We start from the raw sequence: 16038 nt of genomic DNA on the forward strand, positions 1-16038 counted from the left end.
TCAAAAATACAAATATTTGTTTGTGCACGTTGTTCTTGTCTCTTTCGTTTCAGGAATTTTCCGTGTTCACAAGAGTATCAAAATAAAAAATTTACATACCAAAACATATATAGATGAAGATTGGAAATTTGCTTACATCTCTATCATATCCCGCAGTTCCCTTTCAAAATTAAAAAAAAAAACAAATTCACAAATAAATCCAAATTTCAGATCATACCCAAAAAGAGAAAAAGAAGGTGAGAGATTTGATGACACATGCAATTGTTTTTCTGGATACATGATTTTCTATGGCAATTTTGTTAATCTGTTTGGGAAAATTGACTGATGAAGGTGAAAGAGCCTTTTGGAGTTGAAGAGAAAACAATTTTTTTTTCTGCCAGAGTGAACATAAACCGATAAAAAAGAAACTGCAAGTTATTAGTGAGATAACTGTTGTTCTTATTCATCTGTAAATATTGGTGGTATGTGGATGATTAGTGTTGAACCTCCCACCAAACTCATATCGTGGAATCTTTGGAGGAGAAAATTGCCCACTACTGCAGTAGTTTGTGACAGTTATGCATGTCCGTTCTCTTTTCTAATTTTTTTGTTAATTTTCTTTTTTTATATTTACTGTAACTTTTATTTTGAACAATATTGTAACTTTTTTAATTTCAGTGTTTATTTTTTATTTTTTTATATTTTTTTTTCACACATGTGGTAAAGATGAATTTATTTTTTTTAATTTGTGTTCTTAAATTGCCCACTACTGCGTATCAGTTTGTGAGGGTTAAGCACGTTCATGTTTTTCTTTTTTTTTTCTTTCAAGTTTTTTTGTTATCATTCCAACATTATTTTAAATTTTCTTATGTTTAATTTTTACTGTAACTTTTTAATTTTAGGTTTTTGTAGTTATATTCGTTTTTTACATGTATAGTAAAAAAATTTAATTTGTGTTTTTCCATTAAAGTTTTTGTTTGTACCATACTTAGGACCTCTATATTTAGATCGCATATAAATACTCGGGAGACTCAAATATAATTATGTAATAAATGAAGGGGCAAATATGTAAAAAGAGGAGGAGCCCTTAGGCCATCTCCAACCGAAGGGTCCAGAGGGCCAGAGGGCCGAAAATAGCCCTAAAACCGTCTCCAACCGAAGGCTAGGCCAGAGGGCTCGGGAATCTGGGAGGGCCCCACGGGATCGGAGAGGGCTGGAGGGCTGGCTGCTTTCGGTCAGCCAGCCAGCCCCGAGCTGGCTTTTTTTTTTTTTTAATGTTTCTCATTTCTGTCGGTTATAACCGACAGAAATAATATAATATATATAATATATATTATTTCTGTCGGTTATAACCGACAGAAATAACAATTTGAATTTAAACTTCCAACGGCTAGCGCCACTAGCCGTTGTAAACCTTTTTTTTTTTTTTATGAATTTAAACCTTTTTTTTTCTTTTTTTTTCTATAACTTCCTATAACTTCTATTTTACAAAATTTGTTTCAATTTTTTTAATTCTATTTTTTTCCTATAACTTATATTTTACAAAATTTGGTTCATATTTTTTTCATATAACTTCTATTTTACAAAATTTGTTTCATATTTTTTTTTAAATTCCATTTTTTTCCTATAACTTCTATTTCACAAAATTTGTTTCATATTTTTTTTAAATTCTATTTTTTTTCCTATAACTTCCTAAGCCATTATACAACATTAAATTAAATTAAGTAACATGAAACAACATTAAACAATATGAAACAACATTAAATAACATTAACCAACATGATTTTTAAATAAAATTAAGTTGTAGTTTTTAAATAATAAATTATGTTTGGCCCTATGGCCCTTTGGCCCTCGGTTGGAGACGGTTTTTTGTGACAGGGCTAAAACGAGCCCTCTGGCCCTCTGGCCCTCGGTTGGAGACGGAGGCAAATATGGCCCTGTACTGTTCATTAAAATATTAATATCTTGGAGAATCTTGGAGGGCCAGAGGGCTAAAACGAGCCCTCTGGCCAGCCATCGGTTGGAGATGGCCTTAGTCTATAAAAGGGCATCCTCACCCTCACAATCCTCAAGCTCGGAGATTCAGAGCAAAGCTCTGATCCTCACATACAGAAGCTCTCTCCCTCACAATCCTCTCACAAACAGAGAAATACAATATCAGTGTGGACGTAGCCCAAATATTGGGATGAACCACGATACATCTTGTGTTATTTACTTTCTTGCAGATTCACGGTCAGATTTACGTTATTCCAAGACCCCTCCGGTTTTGTGCATCAACAGTTTTCATATTTGTTTTTTTTTTTTTTTTGTATTTATATTCGTCTTTTACATATATAGTTTTTTTTTTTTTTACCAATTTGTCTTAGTTTTTTGAAAGTTTTTAGGTTTGATAGTGAAGGAAACATGGGGCGTTTTTGGTATTTTGAAATGCTTCACCTATTTGGGCTTCTCCCTTTATATATATAGATTATATAGAATATAGATAATATTGTACATACATATGTATATATATATATATATATGTATATGTATATTCATTATTCATCAAATATATTATCTTGAGAATACAAAAATTGTCATCTAGAGGAGGAGAAAAGGAGATTTTGAGCCGTGCTTGCAAGGAGAAGAGGAGACAATTCTGCCATCTAGAGGAGGAGCCAAATCTACCATTGCTGGAGTGTCTCAGAGTTCTTTCTATCCTTAATTGATTTCAATGTTTAATTTAGATTGTTTTTATTTAGTTATGACGAACATGCGTAACTAAATTTCTTTTTAGCTAGAGGTGAATTCGAAGCCATGATCATATGTTTTATATAAATTGATTACATCCAGTTATTGTTTCATAAATCATGAATGCAATTTACTTATCTGTTTTATTGAGAACTTGTTCTTGTGTGTTAATTAAGGATGCATACTTAATTTGCATGTAAGGATTTGATGCTAGAATATAAGGGAATTTCACCTAATCGTTATGTATTTATATTTACAAGTAGTAAAGGTCACTAGTTATGATCGAGTTAAGTAAATTCCTGGTAGGAGTATCATGCAGTTCATAGTTATGAATGATTTGTCATTGCTTATGATTTTCACAGAACTTAATGATCTTTGATATGTATCTCTATCATGCAGTTCATATAGGGAACTTAATAAGAATAATTTGGTTGCGTCGCTGAGTCCAATTCAATGAATTTAGGAAACTCTGAAAGTTAATTTGTACTTTTCATGATTAATTTGGGGCATTGTCATTCATGGTTTATAGGAATAATAACTGGAAATCAATTTGTATGCATATGTTTCATATGTGGAGAAGAATCATCGAGCTAGCCTTTCACCCCTTAAGTTACCTTAGTTTCGTACCACCCTCACTTTGTTTCTGCAACCTACTTAGTTTTAGTTTAAAATTCATTGAAACAAATCCCCCTTTAGTATTTCATGTCAATTTACTTCAATTTTCGTCCAGAACACCCCTGAATGCATATTTTGTGTTATTTAAGTCAGTCTAGCTTAGTTTTGTGTATTTGAGTCTAGTTTTCAGTTTTTGAGTCAAGTTTGTGTAGATTAGCATCCCTCCTAATCCCCGGCCTAGAACGATCCCTACTTACGCATACTACAATTATCTAAAAGATGATTTAATTTGTGTGTTAGTTTTTACCACATCAGTTAGCAATCACTTACCCACTACATGGACTCTTGACTAGTATTGGTTTTAAATTCCGTTTTCTTTTTTCTTTTTCTTTTTTATTTATTTTGTTTTCCAATACAGTTTTTTGTTGAGATATGGTTTTTTACCAGTTTGTTCTTGTTTTTTTGAATTTTTTGAGTTTTGATTGTGAATGAAACAAATGGGTATTTTTGGCATTTTGGAAAGCTTTACCAAACTGGAGCTCTCCCTTTATATATATAGAATATAGATAATATTATACATATATATATATTCATTATTCACCAAATCTATTATCTTGATAATACAAAAATTTTATCGTGTGAGTTGCATTTTGTGTAAAAACTCAAAAGTTTTGAATCAAAATTAATGAGAATTCAATGATACAATCAAAGAACCAACATCATCAATGTTTAGCTATAATTTTTATATCCATTTATTGAATCATTTTATACATCAAATATTTAATGATGAAATCAATATTTACTAAATTATAATGTGTCAATTAAATGAATATATTTTTTGTTTTGACGAAGATAGATATAACCATTAACCGATAAGAAATCAGCTACCGTAAGTTTGGTTATGAATAGTAGCCGATAGTTAATTTACGGTTATGAATATGATTAATTTTCGTGGCTATATGGATAAATATAATATTTCCGTTCCCAAACCGAACGTTGTGATCCTAAAGAGAACCAAATTAAAACCTAGTTTATCATACATGTCAACCTCATTTTCCCACCAAGCCTATCTTCCTTTCCTCCCCACGTGCCTCACATGTGGGATTTCCTGCAAAAAATCCCCATCCGCTTAGCAAGAGAGGGGAAACCTTCGTCGTTGCTCTGAATGGCCTGCTGCACATCAGCTCCTCCTCTGCCGCCGACGCTGTCAAACCCCTGTGGAAGTGGTTCGGTGAAACCCAGCCGGCTCTCATGGGCATCTTCCTTTCCTAATTTCGGCGTCTTCTTCAATTGCACCACAAGCCCTCCTAATCGCATTCACACCCCCAACAAGGCACGCTTCCATTACTTCCTCTTTCTCTTTCTTTTCTTACCTGACCATTTTTTTTTATACTGAATCCCAATATTTACCATGAGGAAAATGTTGGAAATTGTTCGTAACCATTGATTTTCTGATCTGATGGCTTGAATTGAATCGTGTTTTGTGAATGCATGCATAATTTAGGGTTACCCGTTTCCATTAGTGCAGATAAGGTGTTTGATGAAATTACTAGGACAATGGAAGTTATAGGTCTCGAGTTTGTTGACTAGGGTAACAAGCGTGTGGTTTCTATGAATATATTCGGTGAATGGTAATCGAATTATTACATTACGTTGGTTACGGTTATGGACCAGTTTTATCTGTGGAAATTTGCAATTGCGTTGTGTAGTTGAGACGGATTTGTTGGTTTTGGCACATTTGAGATAAATCTTGTCGACATTGATCTTAGGGTAGCCATTCAATAACTTCAAATGCCTTTTTTAGTTTACGAGGCCCTTTATTCATGCTTGTTCGGAGAAATAATCGATGCTATAAACTATAGGTGCATGACCAAATTGGAGGAGGTACTCTGTTATACTTGTGAATTGTCCGTTGTCTATGTTTTTTTTTTCTCCCGTTTACAAAGTAGGAATCTTTAGGTCTTTTATTATAGTCACTATGGCCTCAGTTAGTTCAAGTTTTACAAGTCAGTCGTGGATCGATTTGCTAAGTCAAATGCTTCCTCAGTTAAACTTTCAACCACTGAAACGGATAAACAGGATTCGAGTTTGTCTTGCTTGTTTTTCAGGATTCCTTCATTCGAGCTGCATGGACCCGGAGATCTCGAGGCGAGGCTGCAAATAGACCTAATAGGAAATCATGGAGTCAAAGGACAGATATGTACATGAGGCCATTTTTACTGGATGTTTTCTTTTCAAAACGATTCATCCATGCCAAAGTGATGCACAGGGGTACCAGCAAAGTGATATCCGTGGCCAGCACAAACTCCAAGGATTTGAGGTATTCGTTGCCGTCGCTTACCGATAACGAGGCATGTCGAGTTGTAGGAACCCTGATTGCAGAGAGGTGCAAGGATGCTGATGTGTTTGCAATGTCTTTTGAACCCAAAAAGAATGAGAGGATTGAGGGTAGGCTTGGAATCGTTCTCGATACCATTAAGGATAATGGCATCGTATTTGTTTAGAACCTAAGCATCAATTTCATTGTCATTTTCGTATTCATTTTTCTCTCTCTCCGGTCTTTTGCTTTAAAGTGCTTTTAGGAGAAGCTTTCAAGAGGCACTTCCAAGTGCTTTTCTGAGAAGAAAGTGCTTCAAATAAAAGCCATTTTTAACAAAAACGCTTACGAGTAAAAATGCCTTCTATATTATAAGCAACTAGGGGTGGGTTCGGTTTAAATCGGTTCGGTTTTTTGCCAAAACCGAAACCAAACCGAAATTTCGATTCGGTTCGGTTCAATTTTTTTTCGGTTTTTCGGTTTGGTTTTTTTTCGGTTCGGTTTTTTCCGGTTCGGTTTCAGTTCGGTTTCGGTTTTTTGTTTTTATTTTTTTTCAAAAAATGAAAAACATTGAAATTTTAAATTTTAACATATCCAACACAATCATAACATAAACATTCTAACTATAATCAAAGACAATGAAAATAAACATTTAAAGTTGAACTAAAATCATCAATAAAGTCTTTCAAAGTCCAAACTAACAACCTCACAACACAAAAATCACACAAAAATCGTACAAATGACTTAGAAAAGTTAAATTGTATGATGTTGTTCAAAGATCAGTGTTGTTTGCTTGTAACTGCATGTTGACAACTTGATTAGTAAAGGTAATGCGTGGGTGGATTTATTTAGTGTGTGTTGGATTCTTTTCCATTACAAATTACCCAAGTAATCTACCCGAAATAAATGTTTATGGATTATGTTACATGTTATATGAGAGTAGATTTGGAAAAGAAAGCTGGCGCAGAAGTAGACAGTGCTATGAAGATGGATATAGATACTTCAGAAAGAGGTTTGGTTCCGGAACCTTATATGGGGGAGAAATAATTGGTTAGGGTTTAGAGTTTTTATAGGCATTTTTTTAATATTTTGAGCTTAAAGTTTGGCAACACATTGGGTTAGCACATTTTAACTTACAAATTGGGTTTAGAAAATAATACCCAAAACAAATAATTAAATAAAAAAATTAATTTAATTAATTCGGTTCGGTTCGGTTTGGTTTCTAGATCACTAAAACCGAACCGAACCAAAAGAATTCGGTTCGGTTCGATTTTTTCGTTCTGTTCGGTTTTTTCGATTTCGGTTCGGTTTGGTTTTTGGTTTTTTTCGGTTTTCAGTTTTTTGAACCCACCCCTATAAGCAACGCCCAAAACAGGGCGCCTTACATACCACGCAACATTTAACTGACTTCCTCACATGAACAATCTTTCCAAGCGAATCACTCGATTTTTCTGTTTTTACTTTTGGTGTCCTTCAACATTTTATGTAATTTATTACTATAAATCTTAAAAGTTAGAATCCAATGACAATATAAGAGAAGAAGGATACACTCAATTGTGTCGAATAATAATACAACCTTCTATAGTAAGCAAGCATCAGGAATAAACCTGCCAAAGAATATAATATATGCAGCCAGCAATGCATCACCTGAAACAAAGATACCGTTGACAGAAAACGTTAATATTGGAGTTCGGTAGAAAGAGTAGTTTTGTATGCGTATGTGGTGACGGGTGTGGCGACTCCAACGAAACATGGGCTATGGGCATTCGAATATGTCCAGTGAAAGTAATCTCAGTTTGCAAAGCAGTTGATTTAGGAAGTCTGTTTTTCGGCCAATGATCACAAACCAATTTTAAACAACGCACACCGTAACAGATTTTTGAGGATTGTGAGAATATCATATTTATCAACCCTAACAGTGACAAGAATAGTTTGATTCCCGTTCGAAGATGGAAAACACACCATCATCGGCATTATTGGTATTGCTGCCTTTATTCCATTCCTATTTTCTATTTCTAGTTTTTAGATTCCTGGTCCCAAATGGAAAGTGAAAAGGAGAATGTGTGCTTATGTGCAAAATGAGGCAAAACCACGTAATATCATCACACGTGTAAACTCTTATTCTTGCGGTTCAAGATTAAGGTTTTACCTCAATAGACATAGGATCTGAAATCTTGGTCACAATCGCAGCAATTACTCGGCCTGTAACAGCAAAAATTGACGTCAGTGACAGGGAAAATATACACATATTCAAGTGTATGCTAGAGGGGGGAAAACAACACGATATTCTTATTAAATGTAGTTGAAGTTAACGTCAATGACACGCAAAATGTGCAGATGAGTAACGGTACGCTAGATTCCATAATGTAAAATGTGCATCTAGATTTCTGTTCTTGATGCAGGGTCCAGTTAATGCTAGAGACAGATTACTGTTAATACCCATCCCCTTACTTTCAAACTCCAACCCGTATCAAAATTTGCTGCCTTGATCTGAATAGTAAGAAATTTCTCATCATTTTCTCTTTCCGTTTGGTTTTAGCTAGCCAATAGCACCAATTTGTGTTCATAATTAGTTCTAGTTTGCATTTTATGGCTATGCATTTGACTGGCAGCTACATTCTGATCATTGATTACTTTACGTGATCAATTTGGTATGCCACAATTGTGATTACAATTAGTTGATGTGGAAACATTATCAATCTAAAACTAACATAACACTTGGGTCATTCAAATTCCTCGATTTCTAATCAAGCTTACTACAATCCTAAAGCATTTGTTTCACAAGTTATATTTACAAAACCACACCAGTAAGAAAAGATACCCCCCATGAACTCCCTTCCCGGTCAATTCTTACACCATTTCATCCAGAACAAGATTAAGCATTCCATCAAAGTATGGCGATGGCCATTTACCTTCTCATCTTTCGGTGCAAAAATAGCTTTTACTGACTCATAAACCTCTTCAATAGGCCTTCCAGCATCAATCTGAGAGTGAAACAACAATGATTCCAACAAACATGAAAGACTATATTGTTGAAATAAGTAAAACCAATTGAAGAATTACCTTCCGAACTTTCCCCTTGGAGTTGTAGTACTCTATCACAGGGAGACTGGATTCTTGGAAAACCTTAAACCGCTTCCTTATTGTTTCTATGTTATCATCCTCTCTTCCCTTCATTGGCCCAACAAATGAAACACAAAACATCAACGTAATTAGTTTGGAAACAAAAAGAGATGATATCATTATACCAAGACAATATACAAAATCCTCCACAAGAAAAAATCACATTTTTACCTGGTTCCTACTTAAAAGCCGCCTCTCCATCTCTTCTTCAGAACAGTCAAAATACAAGACAAATGAAGGCCCGATTTTAGTCTGCAAAGTCATTAACACGGTTTTCCATTGGTTAAACAAGTAAATAAACCACTATGAAAACTAGTCAATTACCAAAAACTGTACTTAAGTAACAACGAAAGATTATCCAGAGGGCTCACCACATCCTCAAATGCAGCACGATTTTCCTCGTTACGGGGAAACCCATCAATGAGAAACTTGTCATTACCATTTTCCAGCATTGCTCGTTCAAGAAGTTTAATTGTTACTTCGGAAGGGACAATCTTTCCTTCTTTAATCATATCCGAAATCATGGTCCTGTCAACCATTAAAAAAAGGTGTGTTACATGAGACATGTAAAACAATTTTTGATGGGCATACAAAGTCCAGAGTCTAGACTACCTTTGCAATCATTTTTCAACGAAAGGGGCATAAAACAAGACACTTCTGCGGAAACACTTTTTCTAGTGTTTGACTGTATTGGAAAAAGCTAAGTACAGTCCTGAGCATTCTCTTTCTTTTACTCAAATGGTGTGATACAGGATCAGTTTACACAACAGAGGCAACCACCCACAACCTTATTGTCACCCTTGCCCCTCAAGTAATGTAACACAGAATCTTATAAAAGTGAAGCTGTTGGGTGACTATGAATTCATGGTAACTGGAGATACTTATACTATACTCAAGAAGCGGAATGCTACCCTCATCATGTATCCCACTCCCACTACTATAAAAAGCCAAAAGTAGACTACACAACAATGCCATACCCATTTTCAGAGCCAGATTTGATTTCTGCTCTAAGAAGATCGCCAGCACTAAGATGGGTAAACCCAAAGTGCTCAACAATGTTTGCACATTGAGTACCCTTTCCACTGCCTGGGCCACCTATTAAATCAAAAGAAACAACTGATAAGAGCATCCATAGGTACCTCAAAAGAAAGGAAGGGTGGTGCCAAAGAAATGACTGGAGGCTTTAGTGTAGCTAGTGGAAAAAGGAAAAAAACAACCAAACACGAAATGTATAAATAAAGTACAGCTACGATAACAAATGAGAGGAATGTAAACAAACCTAAGGTTCGTATCAATAATTAGTCTTCCCATATATATAATGGGTAACTGAAATAAAAAATTAAATAGCCAACCTATCATACAAAAACATCATCTCTTTGACATACAGGACTCTTAAATCATGCACATATTTTCATTGAACTCTTAAGCAAAGAGAGAAAATGGATATTAAAAACACGAGCCAAGATTAGTGGATCTTATCCCAGGTTGCTAACAGCTCAGAAAAACAAGGATGATTAGAATACAACTAGTTCTAGTTTCATAATTTTCTTACCCAATACAAAAACAACTGTAGGGTTCAGATCAGCTAAGCTTCTATGAGCCTCCTGCAGAGCCTCCTGCAGTAGGATGCATTTCTCAATTTAAGCTTGAAGTAGTATGAAACGAAACAACAAATGTTAAAGGTGCACATATGGAAACCAGATAAAAGAATAAGGTCCTTCGGGAGTCTGGAGAAGACTAAATGAAAGCATTTCATTTCCCAGTAAATTTAGAAATATCAACTTAAGTGACAAAGTTTCCAGAAGAAACCGTGCATGATTTCAGAAACCTCAATCAAAACAAAACCCAAGATATACCTTCTTTCCGTCATCAACAACTGAACCCATGAGCACCAACTAATTGTCTCTGAATATCCTATCTGCGCAAATCAAAACACTGCAATTGTAAAACTTTAGGTAGACCAAAAACCCATGATTATGCTTGAATCTGCAAAAATATTTGATAAGCTAACAAACTCTCTTGTACACATGGCATGTCTATGCATGCATTTGTACATACAAATATATTAATTTTCCACTACAGCGGTCTGAATAGCCACGTCTTGTGCATCAAAATTGAACCATAAAACTCCCATTAAGTCCCATTAAGTCCAAACTGCCCTTTGTAAAGTGTCTTTTAACCTTCTAAACTATTTGATCTATTCAAGCAGAGGCCATACATATCAGACTCAAATTTTAGTCTCATTGTTGTAAAGTTTACTTGTTCAAAGTAAAATACAAAAATTTAACAAAAAGCATAGATTTGATTAAAGTGATTAAAAAATTTCAAAAAAATGTACAAAATATATCAGAAGTAAAAAACTATGACTTTTCCCATCATAATTTTAAAATCATTCAATTCAAATCCTTCTCGTTCAATTATTCATAAATCCAACAAAAACGAACAGTGATGATCAATTCGGATGCAGAAAACCAGGCACGCAAGGAAAAAAAAAAGTTTCTGTTTCGATCTAATGCTCAAGCTCCACCATAATCGGCATATAAATAAATTCAAAATTTTATTCTCAACCTTTCCCTCCCTTTTCCTCATGAATCAATTCAACACCAATCAGAACTACGTCGAGATCTAACAAAACATTTATGCAATCAGACAATAGAAAGGCCAAAATTCAACGAAATAAAGAACGAAAATTCATATCAAAGCATCAGGTAGACTCAGATCGAGCACTCAACCGACTAATGCGAGCTCAAATCCACACATACACAATCAACAACCTCAAATGAATAAACAGAAAAGAAAAATCTTGAGACTTTCCACTCCCTTCCACGAAACCAAACCAAACAGACACGGATCGAAACCACACCGATCAGATCCACGCAAAAATTTCAAAATCCCGATCAAATGCGAGCTCAAAAATCTACCGTAAACACAAAATCCAATCGAACTAAAATAAAATCGGACGACGCTTACCAGTAAAATCAAGCATTAACAAACATGATGCGGAGCAAAAGAATTCGATTCCAGAAACGCAAATCAGAATCTATTTCAATTGCATCAAATGCTAATCGAAACTGCGAATGGAGAAGAAGCCATACCTGTGTGTGAATTTTGGTGCGAAGATCTGATGCTGAGCTGCGCTTTGGGAGCTGCGGTGGCTCTGATTTTCTTAAATAGAAGAAGGGGGACGAGGTGGGGTGTTTTGAAATGGGAGAAGGCCAATGACTCTGCAGGGAATGTGGGTGAGGCCTTAGTTTGAGCGTTTTGGTCGGTAAGGGTAAAATGGGAATTTCGAAAAGCATGGGAAAAAGTTTGCGTAGTTATAACGGCTAAAGCCTGCCTAGTGTTTTAAATAATTTTATTTGGTTTCTTTGAGTGATTTGGAAGCTTAATTAATTATTTTTTATAACAATTCGCTGCTGTAAACTCAGCAGGAAGTCCTGCACAAAAGTGACGTGGCACTTCCAGAGAACAACATGTGTGGGTTTTGTTTTCCTTCAAAAACCTCTCTTCTTTAACTCAGGTAAAGTTCCTCTTTCCTTGCCTGCATTTTTCCTTCCTTGTTCACCTTCTATTTTCTCCTCTCTCTATCCAACAATTCTCCCACTATCTATTGAAGAAAGATCTAGAGCTTCATGATGGTTACAAATCCTAAAATATTTTTGCATCCTACTTATTTGGGTTTATATTTGACACTGGCTTTGTAACGATGGAGGCCCATAAATACAAGGGTAAAGAGGAGACTGGGTTCGGACAAGTCGATAGGCCCGAGAAGAATTGGAAGTCATTCCAGCAAGGCATATTGGCCACATGCCTATGTTTGAAGTGATGGGCGACAGACGGCATCTTACCATCAGCAAAAAACACTTTTTCAAGGGCATGGATGAGTAAATAAGTGATGACTCATTACCCTCCGAAAGCCATCAACTAAAAGTAAAGTTTGGACAGTCGGGCCAAATTGTCTATAAAAGTAGAGAGGGACACCAGAGATAAAGACACTCAACCAATCAATCAAAAGACATCCTACTTTGCTCTCAAACAAGTAAGAAACTAGAAAGCTAAATTTTGTCCAGGTTCTACCCTTTTTAACCGTAGTTCCCCCATAGAAAGTCATCTTTTGTCAAGATTAGAAGCTTTGCTACCTTCCCTTAGTGTTGTAGTATCGATTCCCTCTAGTAAAACCTATTTACTTTTCAACCCCCTGAGTATACAAATCCCTGTAAACACAAAGAGAAGTGGTTGTAAGAAATTAAACCTTGCCCGACTAGGTTAAATCTTGCCCGAGTCTCTTTTGTTTGTACTTGCATATAGTAGATCTGTTGTTTAATGCATTTTTCTTCATGCTTTTAAATCATTTTCAATTGTTTCCACCCAAAAGTTTCATTTGTAATCAAATCTGGATAAGTTAATGAACCTGTTTTCATTAAAGCAAACTTTGATCAAGGAAATGGTTGAAAATGCCATGAACTCCCTTCATTTTGGATATACAATACTATGAACTAAAAGTCCTTCTTCACAAGGCAAGAAAAAAGCCTTATACAGGCTAAACCCATCTATGATAATCCATTGATAAACAAGAAGTCTAAGTAACTTATGGCGCAAGTAATCAACTTAATTTACACCTATACAACAATTTGTTATACAAAAAGATAACAATGGCATGCTCAGATCCTTGTTAGTTTTTATTGTGAGCCTTAAAGCCTAAACCAAAGGCATCACAAATGCACCATTCAAACTAACGAGCAGCTCATATTGCAGCACACCAAGCAAATTTTGCTCTACAGGCAAGATAGAGTGAGAGCCCTGGGGAGCTATGCGAGGGACCATATCCAAGATCCTTGCCTAAACATAGTTTTGGCACGCCCAGTAGGACGCATTAATAGCTTTGTATGCCAAGAAGAAAGAAGGAACAAACATTCAGGTGGAAAGTAAAGTTTAGGCAACTCTTTTGTCCAACAGAAGTTAGCATGGCAGATCACCCAGAAGACTTCCCTTTACTATGCAGCCCTACAATACTAGAGAGCCTAACTTCTTCTGAGAAGACAGGTGGAAAAGTTACTAACAAAGATTTGCAAGCCACTATGGTGCAAGTACTAAGAAGTATAGAGAAAATCTATATGAAGACCAGAGAAGAGGTTAGCAAACTGTGTTCCTTAACAGGAACTCTACAGAGAAAACTGGAGTTAGAGTACTATACACCAAGGGATGGTTATACCAAGGAAGTAATCAGGGAAGCAAGCCCAGAGAAGGAACCAATGATTCCTTTGTTCCCCTTACTCGAGGAAAAGAATGATCGAGGGAAAAAGAATGAGGGTGCTGGAACCAGTATGACAGAAGAAGAAGGGTTCTAAGAGACAAGTTTGCCCGATCCTTTGCTACTCCCACTAGATGGTAGGAGGCAAATCAGGCAAGAAATAATAAAGTATGAGGCCACCAATCCAGTGGGAGAGACAAGCGGAAACGGTTTACCTATAGCTGTGGGAAAACCTCTCCCTTATAGGTCATTACCATCAGCTAATAAGGGAAGAAAAGCTAGATGGAGATAGCCAGATCCATAGAATGAAGCTTTCTCGGGCATTGAGCATAGCCCGAAATTGGGGACTACTTATACCCCACACAATAACATGGCTAACCAGCAGCTCATGAATGAGTTGGCAGAGTTAAGGATGATGGTGGTACAAAATGCCCAGCCACAGGCTCGCCCGATGTTCAGAATCACATACCAGAAGCCTTATCCCGAGTACATTAATGGGCAAAATCATTTCCCCCTCAACTTCAAGATGCCCGCATTCCCAACGTTTAGTTGGGAAGACTGTAATGTGTCTTCCAGATATCACATTTTCAAGTTTTCAAATCACTATGTAGCATTTAAAGACAACCCTAACTATAAGTTGAGACTATTTGGAAATTCATTGGTAGGTTTAGCCTCTTAGTGGTACTTTATGCTACCCCCTTATTCCATTACCAACTATGGGCAAATGAAGATGGCCTTCCATGAGCAGTTCTATAGGGTGGAGCTAGAGATGACTATAGTGGAGATGAAGCAGTATGAACATGAGTCTACATAAGATTTCATGATAAGGTTTAGAAAAACCAAGATGAGATGCCAGTTCCTAATCAACCATGCTCAACTTATAGCCATTGCTCAGAAAGCTCTGAGGCTACCTTTAAGGAACAAGTTATATAATATGCAGTTTAATGAGCTTCATGAGTTAGTGATTGCAGCCACTAAGTATGAGAAGTTGCTAACAGATGAGCAACAAGTGAAATACTCATCTAAAGTGCCTTTTTTCTATAAGACCAAAGCCCATATACACCAGCTAGGGGTGGGTTCGGTTCCCTTCGGTTCGGTTTTTTACTGAAATCGAAAACCAAACCGAAATTACTGTTCGGTTCGGTTCGGTTCAGTTTTTCTTCGGTTTTTTTCGGTTTCAGTTTTTTTCGGTTCGGTTTCAGTCCGGTTCGATTTTTTCCTCCTTTTTTTATTTTTTATTTATATATACATATATATATTTGGTTGGTAAACTAGCCCAAAAGAGGACCTGCCAAACAGCCCAAAAGATCCAACAAACTGTAAAGGCTCAATACATACAATACAACAAAAAAAAAAAACCTAAGCTTTCACTGCAGCACTCGCCGCCGAGCATCGAAAACCCCCGCCACCAACCAACCGACACCTCACCGATTACAATTTACAACATCCAGACATGAGCACCTGTTCGAACACAGCCAAACAGACGAGCAACCAACATAGGGCTCCACAAAGACAAATCCAAGAACAACATCGGTCAATTTTCCTTCAAAAATTCACAAACCAACAATCCAAACAAACATCAGCAACTTCAAAAATTCACAACAAAAAATCGAAACAGACATCAACAACAATTTTTTTTAGATGATTAAAAAACACAAAAACAAAAAGAAAGATTGATTAAACAATTATAAGAAAATCCAAACAATTATATTAAACAAACATCAGCATAATTCAATGGGTTTTGCAACTTACTTTCTTTTCGCCATTTTTGATCCCACATATTTTGTATCTTATTTTATCCCAAGAAAAATCATATTTTTCACGAGGAAACCACCGAGAAAGGGATTAGATTTTGGGTTTTGCAACTTTCAATCAGCAGTGAGTTTTGGGTTTTGTATGATCCCTTGAATCTACCCTGTTATGGGTGTTGAATGAGATCCAGGCGGAATGTGGTAAGAAAAAAGTTGTCTTCTTTTGGGCCCTTTGATCCTGAATATTTACCATGAAGGATAAAGGCCAGAAG

General features: G+C 36.0%; 2 protein-coding genes across 4 annotated transcripts; one reads left to right on the forward strand and one right to left on the reverse strand.

Moving 5' to 3' along the window:
- The first annotated feature begins 4371 nt into the window (after positions 1–4371).
- Positions 4372–5865, forward strand: LOC126627848 (uncharacterized). The gene is made up of 2 exons (XM_050297431.1): positions 4372–4657; positions 5433–5865. Exons 1-2 carry the CDS (start codon positions 4490–4492, stop codon positions 5826–5828), a joined length of 564 nt encoding a protein of 187 aa, XP_050153388.1. The 5' UTR covers positions 4372–4489; the 3' UTR covers positions 5829–5865.
- Positions 5866–7120: 1255 nt separating this feature from the next.
- LOC126627839 (UMP-CMP kinase 3-like) lies at positions 7121–12021 on the reverse strand. 3 transcript variants are annotated; one of them, XM_050297411.1, is made up of 10 exons: positions 11860–12020; positions 10621–10682; positions 10317–10380; positions 9742–9859; positions 9136–9292; positions 8936–9016; positions 8705–8812; positions 8554–8625; positions 7791–7843; positions 7121–7288 (listed from the first exon to the last, which is right to left on the reverse strand). In XM_050297411.1, the coding sequence occupies exons 2-9, from the start codon at positions 10648–10650 to the stop codon at positions 7835–7837; spliced, it is 639 nt and encodes a 212-aa protein (XP_050153368.1). In that variant the 5' UTR covers positions 10651–10682; positions 11860–12020; the 3' UTR covers positions 7121–7288; positions 7791–7834. The 3 variants fall into 3 exon arrangements, with proteins under 3 accessions (XP_050153368.1, XP_050153369.1, XP_050153367.1); XM_050297412.1 differs by lacking the exon at positions 7121–7288 and adding an exon at positions 7318–7462 and having other exon boundaries at positions 11860–12021; XM_050297410.1 differs by lacking the exons at positions 7121–7288; positions 7791–7843 and having other exon boundaries at positions 8365–8625; positions 11860–12021.
- Positions 12022–16038: the final 4017 nt, after the last annotated feature.

Source organism: Malus sylvestris, chromosome 7 (assembly GCF_916048215.2).
Source record: "Malus sylvestris chromosome 7, drMalSylv7.2, whole genome shotgun sequence".
Classification (NCBI taxonomy): Eukaryota; Viridiplantae; Streptophyta; class Magnoliopsida; order Rosales; family Rosaceae; genus Malus; species Malus sylvestris.

Coding starts and splice junctions, on each gene's coding strand:
- LOC126627848 (XM_050297431.1), top strand. CDS start 4,490: ATGGCCTGCTGCACATCAGCTCCTCCTCTGCCGCCGACGCTGTCAAAC. Junction 4,658..5,432: donor GCATTCACACCCCCAACAAG/GCACGCTTCCAT, acceptor CTTGTTTTTCAG/GATTCCTTCATTCGAGCTGC.
- LOC126627839 (XM_050297410.1), bottom strand. CDS start 10,650: ATGGGTTCAGTTGTTGATGACGGAAAGAAG. Junction 9,860..10,316: donor TACAGTTGTTTTTGTATTGG/GTAAGAAAATTA, acceptor TTGATTTAATAG/GTGGCCCAGGCAGTGGAAAG. Junction 8,626..8,704: donor CCAAGGGGAAAGTTCGGAAG/GTAATTCTTCAA, acceptor TTTCACTCTCAG/ATTGATGCTGGAAGGCCTAT.